The sequence below is a fragment of the Canis lupus genome, chromosome 28 (assembly GCF_003254725.2).
Source record: "Canis lupus dingo isolate Sandy chromosome 28, ASM325472v2, whole genome shotgun sequence".
Classification (NCBI taxonomy): Eukaryota; Metazoa; Chordata; class Mammalia; order Carnivora; family Canidae; genus Canis; species Canis lupus.
This window is the reverse complement of record NC_064270.1, coordinates 28,889,357-28,904,314: the sequence shown is the minus strand read 5'-3', so window position 1 is coordinate 28,904,314 and position 14,958 is coordinate 28,889,357. Positions and strand designations below refer to the sequence as shown.

Below are 14,958 nucleotides of genomic sequence, written 5' to 3'. Positions count from 1 at the left end.
TCATAAACTGTAATATTTCTTGGCAAAGAAAAACTGCTTTATGATTTTTAAGATATGTTTGAGAATTTAAATGAAACTTACATGTTTGAAATTAGTTGCAGATGCAACACAATTCAAACCCAATTCACTAGCTGCATCACATTCACTGTGATTTAGTAAAAGGTATTCAATAATTCTATGTTTCATAGAAATCTCACAAATACAAGTATTTCATTCACAAAATGCATGGTTTGGCAGGTTTCCAGGGCAGGAATTTGCTGGAAGAGAGGTAAATTTATTGATTAAAATAAATCAAATGACTGACATTTCCCCCAGAAAACTGGCAAAACAATGATATTCAGAGACTGGAAGTCTTACAACCGGACCCAGAAGAAAAGTCTGAGCTATTTACATTTATTATAGGAATCCAATAATATGATAAGCGTATCAGACATTTGAGAATACTCAAATATTAAACTTTACTTATTTTGGGAGTAGGACTTTCCAAAACCTTTAATATGAAATTTAGTGTTGGTAGGTCTTTGAAGTCGTTGTAATTATATTTCTCCTGTATCCTTCGTACATTTATATGTACTGAGTAATGAGTACTCTGATGGAATATATGCAGAAACAGTTCTTAAACAGGTCAGCATCACTTCCCACCGACCCTGTGTCTTACCTGTGTTCTCTCTCTCTATTCTGGTCATACTTCCACCAACAGTATTTGTTATGAACCAAATGTTTAGGTACCCACAGACTGCTGTGTTTAAACTCTAACAACCCCCACTGTGGCCACATTTGGACATGGGGCCTCTAGGGAATTAATGAAGGTTAAGTGAGGTCATAAAGATGGGGTCCTGATCCTCTAGGATTAGTGTCCTTATAAGAAGAAGCCCCAGATAGCTTTCTCCCATGCACACAGGTTCTTTCTCTACAAACACAAAAGGAAGAGATCCTGTGAGCACACCGCAAGAAGGCTGCTGTCTACAAGCCAAGAGAAAACACTCCCGGATGAAACCTACCTGCCAGCATCTTGATATTAGACTTCTCAACCTTTAGGATGGTATGAAATTAACTTCTGTTGTTTAAGCCACCCAGTGCGTGGTATTTTGTTATGACAGCATGAGCAGACTAAGACAGTAACTAAGAGGCCCAAATGCAACAGCCATAGCGGCACTTTTATACACATCCTTTCTTTAACTGCCTAACTTGTTAAAGATTTGGATTGGGGGACCCCTGGGTGGCTCGGTGGTTGGGCGTCTGCCTTCCGCCCAGGGTGTGATCCTGGAGTCCCAAGATAGATTCCCACATTGGGCTGCCTGCATGGAGCCTTTTTCTCTCTCTGCCTGTATCTCTGCCTCTCTCTCTCTGTATCTCTCATGAATAAATAAAATCTTTAAAAAAAAAAAAGATTTGGATTGGGGAAAAATCCTATTGAGAAGCTGGACACAATTGGCCAAGAGAGTTTCACACAGATCCTGAAATCACTCAGACCTGCTTTTTTTTTTTTTTTTCAAGATTTATTTATCCATGAGAGACACACAGAGAGAGAGGCAGAAACACAGGCAGAGGGAGAAGCAGGCTCCATGCAGGGAGCCTGATGTGGGACTCGATCCCAGGACTTCAGGATCACCTGAGCCAAAGGCTGATGCTCAACCACTGAGCCACCCAGGTGCCCTCAGACCTGTTTCTATTCTAGAACCTGAGAATGTCAGCATGAAGGACTTGAGTGACCCAAGGTTGTCAATTCAGGTTCTATTATGATTCTGCGCTTACAGAAAACTACTCCATAAACCTGGCATATCCTTCTGGGACACACTGAGGGTGAGGTAATGAATAGTTACCTAGTAAGCTTAAACATCTGTTTACACTAAATCATGATATATTAGAGTGCAATGCAAAACTCTTTCACATTTTTAGAGTATAGCTAAGACAAAATCACTGTGGTCTAGGCATTATGTTAAGGACTTTATGTGTATTTTATCATCCTCACGAACTGGAAAATAGTATACTTAAAAAAATAGGAAAGTATTTTTAGTCTTATCATTATTACAGAGCACGATTTCAGAAAATAGAAGCATTTCTAAAAATAGCCTGCTCTCTCATCACTATCACATTATCTTGCTTTATATTCTTCATAGCACTTTTTTTTTTCTAGTTTCTTTTTCCTTACTTATTTTCTATGCTCCCCCAAGTCCTGCCCGGGGGCCTGAACCAGTGGCAGTCACAGAAAAGGGGTTCGATGAGCTTTTTAGACAAGGCCCCACATCTGGTCAGTGCAGCAGCTGGTTAGCACCAGGAGAGCAGGAGTCCGGGCTGTTTCTGGCAGGGTGCCTGGTCAATAACTATGTACAGGAGGAAGAAAAAGGAAGGGAGGGAGGAGGGAAAAGGATGAATGAATGGAAATGTTCCTAGAAGAGCCTGGAGAGCATCTACATCGAACTTCTCCTCCTTGGGGGAAATGAACTCAGGTCAAGGGCTAAGCCAGCACTTTCCTCATCCTCAACAGCAGCGAGCAGCAGGGAATGGGGGGTGGGGTGGGTGGGGGGAAACCAAAGCCTTTAAAAAGGTCCAGAAGAAAAGGGAGGAAACGGTGAAGGAAAAGAAGCAGAAAGAAACGAATCCGCCGCTGCAGACACATCCGAAAGCGGAGCGAAGCGCGGCCGGTTGCCATGACGACCCGAGGCCAGAACGGCCGCAGCCCATTGGCTGAGAAGCCGGAGCCAATGGGGAGGCGCGGTGTTGGCTGGGTCTTAAGATGGCTGCCGGGCGGCCGGCTCCCGACGGGTGAGTACGGCTGATGGGGAGGCCGCTTCCCGGTCGCTCCGAGTCTCCGACCTGACGGGTCCGGGAGGGCCGGGTGCGGGGAGCGAGGGGGCAAGTGTGGGCGGCCTCGCAGCCTCACGGGCGAGCCAGCGAAGCCCCCCCGGCTGGGCTCACGGGAGCGTCGGTGAGGCTGCCCCCCCCCCCCCCCGCCCTCTTTGCTGGGAAGGGACGTCTCAGCGTCTTCCCGAGCCTGTTGCGGGGAGAGGGGCTCGCCGTCCCGGCCTGGCCAGAGTGAGACGGCGAGGAGGCTCCAGGGCGGGGGGGAAGCAGGCTCGTGTGGACGGCTGCGGTCGCTGGGACCGGCCGCGGGCCCGACGTCCCGCCCTGACTGTGCGGCGCTTGGTGGTGGGGCCGGGCCGGGCCGGGCGTGTCCCGCTCGGGCTCCGGGCTCCGGGCTCCGGGCTCCGGGACGGGCAGCCCCGCAGGAAGTACTGTCACGGCGGCATCCGACCTAAAATGAGCCTCGAAGTGTTCCCGGTCAACTGTAAGTCTCTCCGCGCAGGGTCTTTCCAGGCCTTGACCGAACACGTACTTGCATCGCATCGAAACCTGTGCACACGTACAAAATCCTGCCGAACGGGTCCGGAGAATCGGACGGCGGAACTTAAACTGGAGGTCAGGCCTCTGATTCAGTCTCGTAGTTTTTACCTTTTTTTTTTTTTGAGAAAAAGAGAACACACTTCATGAACAGGACATGGACGCGAATGTTGATGATAACGTGCTTCGTCAAAAGTGAAGTAGTTCCAAGTCACGGAGACTGATTGTTGTGTAAATCATTTCACAGGATTGCCGGGCGGTGGTTTATAAGATTATTATGCAAGTTAGAATTAAATTCACATCAGACCAAACTCAGGTTTCTGTGATGATTCTAGTCGAAGGCGAAAGTATGGGAAATAAGACCGCTTCGTATAGTGAAAGTGGAATTGGAATTGTGGAATATCAGAGACAGGAGACTAAATGACTCAGGTTGGGTTTGGTTATAAGCAGTGGCCTTGATCTTCCAGAAAATGGTGACGTTATTACCCAAACCTCTGAATGTGGTTTTTATGTATACGTTTTCGTATAGCATCTTAACATGACTTTCGGCTTTTTAGAAAGTAAAAAAAAAAAAAAAAAAAGATTAAGCAGATTTTAACAAAATTACAAGCTAGAGTCATTTCAGATCCACCCTCAAATCTTTGTCTCCAAGAATATATTGCTACTTAAATTGCATCCTCTAAAAGTTTCTAAGTCGAAGCCCATAGAGTTCTGTTTTTGTAAAATAAGCAGATCACAGTCACAGTGCGTTAGGCAAGTCAGTTCCCTCTCCTGTAAAAGGGCTGTAGATAGTAATTTCTAGTGGAAGAGTTATGGGGATTCATGGTAAAAGAATTTCTGTTACATGGTTTGTGACATTGTTTATATGCCATATATAGCATTGACTTGCTTTGTTTTTCTTTCTGGTTCTTTTTTTTTTTTCTGTATAACAGGGGTCTCCTTTGCTTTCTTTAGAGCATCTTTCAGGTGTTTGGTCTGACATGTAGTCTTACTGAAAACTAGAAATCTTGGCTGTGGTGGCAGGATTGAGGAGAGAAGCCTTATCCACTGGGGTATTGGGGTTTAATCAGTATTGCATCTGACTGGTATATCACATCCCTTGAGAATGGCTGAGTAATTTTCAGATTTAAAGGGTAATTTGGGATGATTTGCTTTAGAATAAAGGCATGGGGTGAGAGACATTTCAGAGAATTAGACAATCATCCTTAATAGCAGCCAAAACAGGAGTGAGCGCCAGGCCTAACCTAGTACCATAGTTGGTACCATGGTATGACTGGAAATGTATGCGTGACATATATATACTGTGAATTCAAAGACAGTGTTTCCAAACGTGAGCCCAAAGCAAGTCATAAAGCAGCCACTTGATATTGGCTGATTTACAGTTGAGTTGCTGCTCACGTGGGCAGCTCCACTTTGCAGGCTCCCCCAGTGAGTTATCTTTGTTTATCAGTGGCCATGGAGTTGTCCCTGTGTGTGTGTGTGTGTTTGTATTTAGAATCACAGGAGAATGGCATATCACTTTAAAGATGTTCGGGAATTGAGTTCAGAAATGTGTTGTCTGAATTTTGCCTTATTTTATGGATTTGGATCTACTTTCTAAAATTTATTTTAATTTTTCTTTTTCCCATGTGCACCCACAAGAAATTATTCTACCAGCCAATGTCATACTGAACAGCTAAATGTCACAGCAACGAGAGCTAAAAATAGATGATTTGGGGAAGGTCTAGAATGTGATTAAAAAGATGCTTGAAAAAAATAGTAAAAAAATAAAAAGATGCTTGAGAGGTGATGGAGAAAGGCAACTCCAGGGCAACCGAGAGTGCTCCCCAGGGTGAAGCACATTTGAGTGGCCAGAGCATAGACACACTCTATAGGGGTATTGAAGCAGTGCTCTAGCAGGAGAACTGTGCCCATCAGAGAGGTGCATGCTTTTCATTAGCAGTCACAATTGAAGTCTGGGTGGAGAGCTATTTGGCTGCTGCTGGACAGAGACGCTTGCCATGTGTGTAGAATGTTGGCTTTATGAAGTTAGATATTTTTGCCTGTCCCCATGTCTTAAAAGAGTGCCTGGCACACAGTGGCCATGCGCAAGATGTTATGGACAGGGAAAAGAAACCATGGTTTAAAACAGAACCCCCACTTTGCTAAGGAAGCTGAATCTGAAATCTGTTGGTGTTCTTAAGTTCTGAAATAGAAAATGAGCCTAAAGGTATATTATATGCCAGTGGCAAAGTCATGTTGGAGCTTATAATCATTCCCACTCTATCTACTCCTCAGAACAGTAGAAATATTTTTATTGATGGCATAGTGTCTGTTTTCAGTATTGACATATTTCACATATCTTTTGTGCTAACAGAGTATCTAAAGATTATCCATTCCAACTATTAAAATCCTCAGGCCAGGCTTAGGGATGGATCCATGTTTTATGGGGCTTGGAGCTTATATAATTTTGGGTCTCTTCTTTAAGAAAAGGAATGCAGATTCTAAATATAAAATTAGGTATAATGCTTTGGAAAGACCTGTGCAAAAGAGGAGCCTTGACACTTAGACTCCGTTATCTTTCTGCTTCTGGGTTTATTGTTCCATTTAGAAAACCAGACACCAATGTTTTTTATATAAACTTGTGTTAAACTGTGGACATCAGAGAAGTAAATGATTGGCATCAATTGCTAAGTGAATGCACCTCAACCTTAGAAACTTCAAAACTACCTTGTGAATGCTGCCACCCATAATAGAAATTATAAAAATATAATACATTGCCAAAGAAATACTAATAGCAAAAAAGCTCAGCATTGATCAAGTCCCTAGAACCTCCTAAATATTGTGGCATTTTCATAGCTTAGCTTGTTTAATTCTCAGAATAACCCTGTATGCAATATAATTATCCTTGTATTACAGTGGGAAACACTGAGGGTCAGAGGTGGTAAAAATGATTTCCTCATAGAGCTAATATATGGTGGGGTCAGGATTACAGGAGCAGTTAGATGTCAGAGCCCTTCTCAAAAAGCCAAAAGAGTATTTTGTTGAGGTTGTTTCAGAAGGCGGAAACAACTCAGCCTTCTAACAACTGAGGAGGCTGGACCCAAACCACCAGAAATAAGATCTGATTATGTGGACCTGGGAGCCTTCCTTAAAGGTTATCAGGAATCCATTATTCAGATTAGTGCAAAATCCCGTGATGCCTTTGTCTCAGAGACAATGGTGGTAGTTTCCTCATTAGGTTAATCACAATAGGAGGCAGAAAACTCAGCAAAAAAGATGTCCATCCTTGTTTTTTATTCCTTCAGGTTGGGTAGTACATCATGAGCAGTACAATCAACTTCTCTTTTTAGGCATCTTTTGAATGAAGTGGTTTTGCCTCAATATGTATACTAGGAGATTACTAGTGAAAGTATACTCAGTTATTATCATTTTAGCAAATGATTATAACTCCAGTTTTTAAAAATCATTTTTTGATAAACTTAACAATAGTTAATATTCTCTCTACCAATGCGCCATATAGCTAATGATAAATATTATCCTGAACTTCAACCTTAGCTTCCTAAACGCAGTATTGTTACTCAAAAAGGCTGTATTCTTTTGTTAAATTGTCAAGATTAACATTTAATACTCCATTATTTTAGCCAACAGTGTAAAATTTTAAACTAGGACATTCTTTTTACCACCAAGCTTTCCTCAAACCACTTGCACAGCCTAGACATTTTCCGTTGAATAATTGTTTTTCTACTCCTTTGACAATAAGTCCCCTGAAAGTTCAATTAAATACCAGTGAAACATGACTTCATTTATTTTCTTTTTTGATTGTGATAGCTTGAAATACAGTATTATAAATCTTAAATTGTGTGAAGTATATATTGTTAGGCCCTTAACATTCTTGAACAATGACTGCTTTTACTGAATTTATTTATTTTTAAACAAAATTATCCATTTATTAGAGAATCCAGGTCCTATTTTCTTTAAGTCATTCATCTGTAGGTGCCTCTTGTAGCAGACTTGCTTAAACTACTTTGTACTCTTAAAAAAAAAAAATGTATACAAGCAAAGATGTTAATTCTTTTAATATGGAAGGTAAATCTCATTTTAGCTTAAAAGAAAAAAGTCTACATGGGCTCTTCCCATACTATTGGGATAATTGCTAGACTCCTGGGGTTTTAAATTTCTTTCCATGTCCATTTTGTAGGTCTAAATTCATCTTTTTTCCTTTTAGAAGAAAGGATGTGGAGTGGGTTGCTACCTCCTGGCCTAAACGAAAGTGATATTGAATTGAATTCTGAAGATGAAACCCCATTAGAGAACTCTGGACTTAACCTACAGGAAGATAAAGAAGATGGGGCCATTACAAAAACAGAGGTCTCCGATTTCCCAACAGATGGACCAAAACCTGGAGCAGAGGCTAATGTCAATGCATATGAAGAGTGCCCTTCTGGAATTGCCTTAAATATGTGGCATGTAAGTTTTCTCTTGTGTGTCTTATTAAAGCCTGTGCATGTGTGTCGGTGCATGCTCCAGTGTGTTTCTCTGCCATGGTCAGAATGCCTGTGTTCTTGGGAGGTAATAGGTAGGGAATATTGACTCAGAATACTCTGGGTGTGTGGTCAACCCATTGGGCACTCAGACGCTAACTTTCATTTTTGTGTTTTTTATAAAAAGGAAGAAAAACATTTAGTAGGATTAGCTACTTTGCCCAACATGTTACACAAGTTCCTATATTAATTTGATCTCTTTGTCATCCGTATGAGTCATTGAATTTTACTGTCAGATAATCAGATTGACTTATGTCAAGATAAATGAAGATAAAAACTCAGGTTGGGGGAGAGTCTTAGAGAATAGAGTATCTCCAGAAGAAAACTACTTTTGTTTATAAATGCTAGAGTATATTTTTATTAGTTTGTAATTTTTTGAACATATGCTTTGCTTCAAAATTTACTTACTACTTTTTTTTTTTTTTTTTACATTTATATAGAAATTTCAAGAATTGCATAAAAAACATTCTGAACAGAAAACCTCAACTTCAGGATTCAGAAGGAAAAAAAGAAAACGCTCCAGGAAAGGTGTTTTGTTTTAATTCAAGTTAATTGTCAATAGTGCTAATGTTAAATTGTGACTAATTTTAATAAGCATGAATTTTGAAATAACAAACAAATACTCAGGTATTGACACTTTGTGAATTCCTTTCAGGTAAATTGAAGAATGAGGAAGAGTCTCATAGGTAGGTGGAATTTAAAATATTTGTTTCTTCTAGAAAATCCTGTAAAACTTGTATCAGTATTTGAACTACTTATGTCTGCAACCTAAGAACTAGTTTTTGTGATTTGTAATTGTAGTAACCAATTAAAGACACTAAAAATAAGTTATTGTCTATCTTGCAGTGAGCAGACCCCAAGTGAAACCCAGTGGAAGGAGCTTACTCAGTATTTTGGAATCAATGATAGGTTTGACCCCCCTGTTAAGAAGAAAAAAATCGATAAGGTAAGATCTTTTTTTATTGCATCTTATATTAGCCATTAGAAATGTTTGTAATTAGCCTTGCCTAAGGTATTCTCCTCATTAATTAATTCAGTGAAAAAGTTAAAATGCCTACTGTATGCTTAACAAGATGCTAGGTAAAGAAGTAAATATATAGTTAGAAATCATTTAAAAAATCATGTTAAGGAAATGAACAGGATGTTGTGAAGAAATTAAAATGGAGGCCCCACTTTAGGCGGTCAAGGGGGGGCCTTTTCTGGGAGATACCATTTCAGTGAGACCTGAAGGATGGGAAGGAACCATCTCTATGCAGAATGCTCTTGTAGAGGCAGTGACCTGGGTAAAGGTCCTCAGGGCAATGAGCCATAATGGGACATTTGAGTAACTGTGAGAATGTCAGCTTGGCTGGAATGGAATTAACGAGGAGGAGAGTGGCTCAGGATAGAGTTGGAGAGGCCGGCAGTCAGGGCCCAAACTGTGAAGGACCTGAAGGGGCAGAATAAGGAATTGGGTTTGAGTTACCATGTAGTTGAGAGTCATTCAAGAATTTAAGTTAAGAGAGTGATATGATCGAAGTGCTGTTTAAAATGATGGTTCTTGTGTGGAGAATGGGCTGTGGAGCAGCAAGAGTAAGTTAGAGAACAGTAAAGAGACTCTTGTAGGCACGAGAGGACGGTGGCTTGGACAAGAATGGTGCTGCTGAAGATGAAGAAGAGTGGATGGATTGGGGGTCTACTGTAGAAGGAGGATGGACGGTATTTGCCTCTAATGCTTTGTAAAGTGATGGAGAGGACTTGGGATGTGAGGAGGGAAAGAGCCATTTGGGGCTTTACCTGTAGCTGTGGTGTGAATACAAAGGTGGGACGGCTGGGGGAGTAGTGGGGGGAGAAGATTTAGAATGTGGCCTGTCCAAAGTTCATTTTGGGGCATGGGTGATCTAAGTGGGTGGGAGCAGAGAGGCAGTTGGTAAAATGAGGAGAATCTGAGCTGGAGATTCATGTTTGGACGTCATCGGTCGATAGGTGATGTGAATACTTAGTAGAGTCTTGAATGAATGAGTAACTTACATACTCAGGTCAGGGAGTGTGAACTCCAGGAGCATGAAAATTGAACACTGAGTTAGGGCTCAAGGCTCCAGAGCCTCCCTGGTTGAAGCCCAAGTGTATTGTATCCTGCCTGTTTAGACAGATTCCTCCTTCACAGATCATTTCTGTAGACTACTGCATGTACATAGAGACCATTAGCTGACTAATCGATATTTCTTGTGAAATAAACCTCAGATATTAAACCCATCATTGGGTGGTGTTGCATGTGCATTAAGGAACTGACAGAGAGGGATCCCTGGGTGGCACAGCGGTTTGGCGCCTGCCTTTGGCCCAGGGCACGATCCTGGAGACCCGGGATCTAATCCCACGTCGGGCTCTCGGTGCATGGAGCCTCCTTCTCCCTCTGCCTATGTCTCTGCCTCTCTCTCTCTGTGACTATCATAAATAAATAAAAATTAAAAAAAAAAATGGAATTGACAGAGTAGAATTTTTGCATGTGAACCTTTTGATTCCGGTTTTGCCAAGAATTGTTGTCATTTAGTTCCTAGAGCACTGAGGAATTAGAACCAGCATCACTTTTTCTTTTTTTTAAGATTTATTTATTTATTTGAGAGAGAGAGAGCATGTGCACATGAGGGTAGGGGCAGAGGGAGAGGGAGAGAATCTCAAGCAGATTCCCCACTGAGTGAGGAGCTTGATGTCGGGCTTGATCCCAGGACCCTGAAATTGTGACCTGAGTCAAAATCCAGAGTCAGACACCTAACCGACTGAACCACTCAGGCACCCCAACCAGGATCACTTTCTGCCACTCTCATTGCTACTACTGAGCAATCTCTTTTTTTACAAGTGTGAAGCAGGTGCAGAAATGCCTACATTCAGTTGAAACTAAAACCCAGGCTTTATGACACCATTCTCAGTTCCTTTGCTTCACTGCCCAAAGGCTGGTCAGCACTGTAACGTGCAGATGCTCTGCTCTTGGCCCCTATGATTCTGGTGCTGGGAAGAGGGCGCTTGTGAGAAGGATGCTCTAGACTACATAAGCCTACTCTAAAAGCATGAGGTGGAGGGTTGTGGCTGATGGCAGTGGGCCGATCTCTGGCCAACCTGCTATTAGTCCCCACTGCTGACTACATGGTTGTTTTTGAGGGAAGGGATGGTTAAATATTGGTTCTTATATGAATTTTTGAAAAAGTTTTACTCATGAATTAGGTGGTCTTTGATCTTCCATTATTTATAGTTTCTGTTATGTCTTCTCAGAACTGTTGACTTCAGAGTATCTAAACGATTTCTAAGTAAAGTTGCTAACCATTCTAAACAGTAAAAAATTTGAAATTTTACAGTCTCTCCATATTAGAATTTTATTGTTACCCTACATATATGAAATTGTACCTTCTTGATACTGGCCAGATACTGCTGTTATTCATTGTCTAAAATTTGAGATTTGTATAGAGTAACCTTAATAAAGGTTAGGATTACTTGTGCACAATCTTTTAAACAACTCATTTTTATGAATCAATATTCTGTTTCACATTATACGTTAGATGTACTCTAGGAAAAGAAATTTAAGTCAAATGTCATTTTAAAAACAAGGTTTCTGTTTAAGGGAAGTCCTCTATAAATCCTTTTGTGATCACTCAATCTATTTTATGAGTTTGGATTTTCTTAACAGTAGACATTCCTCTGTGGGAATGACATCTGACTAAGAAAGTTATGGCATTTTTCTAAACAAGGAAACTGGTGCTGGCCAGGCTTGCCTCTGCCCAGGATTTTGCCGGCACTTAATATTCTATAAATAAATGCAAGCATAAAAGTAAAAGAAGGATTTAGTGAGGCCAAACTATCTCGTATTCTCTTAGTAGTTCACTATGAGTGCATGCCAGCAGGTTTGCACTCTCCCTTTGGTTTGGGATCGCTGTTTCACTGTTTTACATGCACCCTTTTTGCTGTCATGCTAAAATCTACTATGAATCTACAGAGTAAATAGACATTAAAGAATGTCCACAGTGGAGGCACCAAGATAAAAGCTAAGAATAGATGTAAGTCCAGCCGATAATAGCTACTGCTCAAGAAATCTAGAGAGGATCATGAAAATCTGTGATGCAGTTTGGACAAAACTAACATGGATTTCTAGTCTATTATTTCTCTAGAGCAGAGGCTGATCCGTTACCATATCTGAGAGAGCCCTTTTCTTCTGTATTCACTCTGTCCTTAAGAGTGGTAAAACAAAACTCCTTAATCTTGTGTCTATTGTGGGGGTGTCCCCACACCCCCAGTGTTTTCTTTCTTTTTTTGCTTGCTTGCTTCCTTTTTTTTTTTTTTTTTTGAACACTGTCAAGCTAAAACTATTGCTCAGCTGACTATGTGCATTTACAACACTGCTGTCACCTGCTTTCCTGACAATGAAGAGAGGATTTTTTTTAAATGTAATTTTCTTAGTATCCAAAGCTGTTTTAAAGTGTTCTTTGTATTAATTACAGCTATAATTGTGTCTCTGGCAGTAGTTTTAGGGCTTATTAATAATTCTGTAATCGTAACATAATTATTTTCAATCTATGTAGGAATTTCTTTAGAACAAATTTTATTCATTAATTTTGTTATAAATGTCTCAAGTATTAGTTGAATCATTTTGATTAGTCAACAATCATTACTGAAGTTTTATATATACTTAATGGATACTTTTGGGCATGAAAAATTAGAGTTAAATTTTAATAATTTTAAGAGTAAGTGTACAATGTCTTTGATAAATTTTTTAGTTGTTTTTGAGAAGAAACTTTTAATTGTATAGTGTAGCTTTTTTCAAATTTATTTTATTTTTTTTTTACCAGAATGCTTTTTTCCAACCAGAATCTTACTTGGAACTCTAATACGCAGATGAGATAAAAGGTTGCCTGCTGGGGCAAGGGGTGGTGGGGGTGGGGAGGTGGTGGGGAGAGATGTAGAGTAGTGGTCTGGACAGGGCAGAAATGGTGGTGGTGGAGGGGAGAGTTGTAGTGGTACCATAGCCATTCCCCTGGTGTCAGTTACACAATTGCAAAGCATTAGCTTTTTATCCCCAGGTGGTGATTCAAATAATTTAAGTAGGTATGATTTATACATAAAGTTGACATCCCTAATTCTTAGTAGTTTATTTTCTCTCATTCATGGAGAGATTACCTAATTTTTTTTTCCTTTGATATTTAGGTCTAATTAGAGCACAGCAAACTTTAGTGAATAGTTCATTTGTATTAAGCTTTAAGAATTGGACAAATTGTCTAAGAATTTAGTAGCAAATTTTTTTTTAAAAGATTTTATTTATTCATGAGAGACACAGAGAGAGAGAGAGGCAGAGACATAGGCAGAGAGAGAAGCAGCCTGATGTGGGACTCAATCCCCGGACTGGGATCACGCCCTGAGCCAAAGGCAGACGCTCAACCACTGAGCCACCCAGGTGTCCCTAGTAGCAAAATTTCTATAGAACTATATTCTACAGTTTGACTAAAGGAGCTTTAATCACATGTTAAAAGAGATCCTCCATATGCACATGTGGCTAATTGGTTTTTCTTGTTAAACCTTAGTACCCATACGTTTCATTGATAGTTGTCTTCTTGACGTCTGCAGCAAAACTTTAATTAGAGGTTACTTATGGCCTCGTGGGAACCTGTTAGATACCAGCCTTGGATGTTTTTCCACCTGTGGCCAAATTGCCGTCTCTAAATTTGTTTGACTCTTAATTTGTTGAGGTATATTTATCTTAAGCTAAATTCTGATTCCTGACAAAAGGCACCTTAGAAGCACACCGAGGCCCTGCAGAGTATCATCAGTTTTTCTGTGCTATGAGAGACATTAGAGATAATACCAACAGAGGTATGCTTGGGTCTAACTTAAGACTTTTTTAAAAGACTTACTACTCAAATCTTCATGAGACTACTTACTGACTCAAAGTTGAATTCTTGGGTCTTACACTTGGGGCTGAGGCTTTGGTACGTTATGATGAGGTCTGTAGCCATATGGAGCTAGGCCTTTTGGTTTTAATGGTATCCTAATACTTAGATAATATATTATGAACAGCTTATTTATCAAATGACTTTATATTCTAGAGTTTTGCTCAGTATTATACATATATTTTCTTTGACCCTTACCATAAGCTTGCAGAGGATGTGGTATTACCTTCTTTTTGGAGGTAAGGTAATTATAACCTGTAGAGGTCTAAGAATCACCCAGAGTTTCTTGTTCAGTAAGTAGAGGAGGTGGAATTTGAATCCCTGGGTCTGACCTTACCAGCCATGTTCTTTGTAAATTGTTACTAACTTACGGTCTTAAGAAGATGGGAATGTTTTACCTTAGGATTTTTTTTTTTTTAACTAATGTTAGCATTTTGAATGTATTTAGAATGTTAATATCTTCTTATAGAAGCAGAAAATTTGGGGGTGCATGTGGAACCAGAAATTTTTCAGAGTCAGAAGGAGCTGTTTTATTTTACATAAATAAATCATTAAAAAAAAAGAAGGAAAAAGAAAAGAGAGAAAAAGGAAACAGTTGTATCCAGTGAAATTTTGTTGAATTAAAAAAAAAAGTTTTAAAAGAGCTAAAAACATAGTTGAACATGGGAGTGGAATTTTATTTCTAGGAGAGAATTTTGGTTATCAAGCCCATCATCTTTTCTTGAAGGAAACCGAGGCTTTGCTCTCTCTTTAAGGAAATCTCATTTACCCAGAGCCGTGACCACCTCTCTTGACTTCTGTTCCAGTGCTTTTTCTGCTATATTATGCTAGTGCTCTGAATGGCTGGGGTAATAGGAATTAGTTAATGATAAAGAGAGAGACTTGTAATTTTAGCTGACTTATTTTTAAGTGAAAATTATACTTAGAAGCTCAGCAGTTCATATAAGTTTCTGGGAGAGGGGAATATTCTTGTTTTCTACCTTTGTGACATTAACTGTGAATGCTGACTCCATGATAACCAAGAAAAGTTAGCAAGTTGATACAACAAAATGACTTGATAAGCAGACCACTGGTTTATTCAGGGTATTGGTGCTAAAAAACAGAATGGATTATGCACTGATCTGCGATTACTGTAGGTCCTGGAGTAAAGAAGTATAGCACCCAGGTCTAACTAATCTTAGGAA

General features: G+C 40.0%; 1 protein-coding gene and 1 long non-coding RNA gene across 6 annotated transcripts in view; one reads left to right on the top strand and one right to left on the bottom strand.

Moving 5' to 3' along the window:
- The window catches only part of LOC112672407 (uncharacterized), a 39,677-nt gene extending 36,973 nt beyond the window's left edge, over positions 1-2,704 (bottom strand). The window contains exon 1 of the long non-coding RNA XR_003144267.3: positions 659-2,704. This is a non-coding gene — a long non-coding RNA (uncharacterized LOC112672407). The remainder of the gene's footprint in view (positions 1-658) is intronic.
- FAM204A (family with sequence similarity 204 member A) overlaps positions 924-14,958 on the top strand; it is a 35,073-nt gene continuing 21,038 nt past the window's right edge. For 2 of the 5 annotated variants that reach the window (XR_004810065.2, XM_025467378.3), the window contains exons 1-5: positions 2,610-2,766; positions 7,550-7,791; positions 8,306-8,393; positions 8,521-8,551; positions 8,712-8,811. Coding sequence is in view for 4 of the 5 variants with exons in the window: in XM_025467378.3 (XP_025323163.1) it covers positions 2,652-2,766; positions 7,550-7,791; positions 8,306-8,393; positions 8,521-8,551; positions 8,712-8,811 (576 nt within the window). In the remaining variant the exon portion in view is untranslated. Of the gene's footprint in view, positions 1,043-2,609; positions 2,767-3,307; positions 3,421-3,752; positions 3,772-7,549; positions 7,792-8,305; positions 8,394-8,520; positions 8,552-8,711; positions 8,812-14,958 lie in introns of those variants that run through there. The other 3 variants (XM_049103630.1, XM_049103629.1, XM_049103631.1) reach the window with 3 other exon arrangements.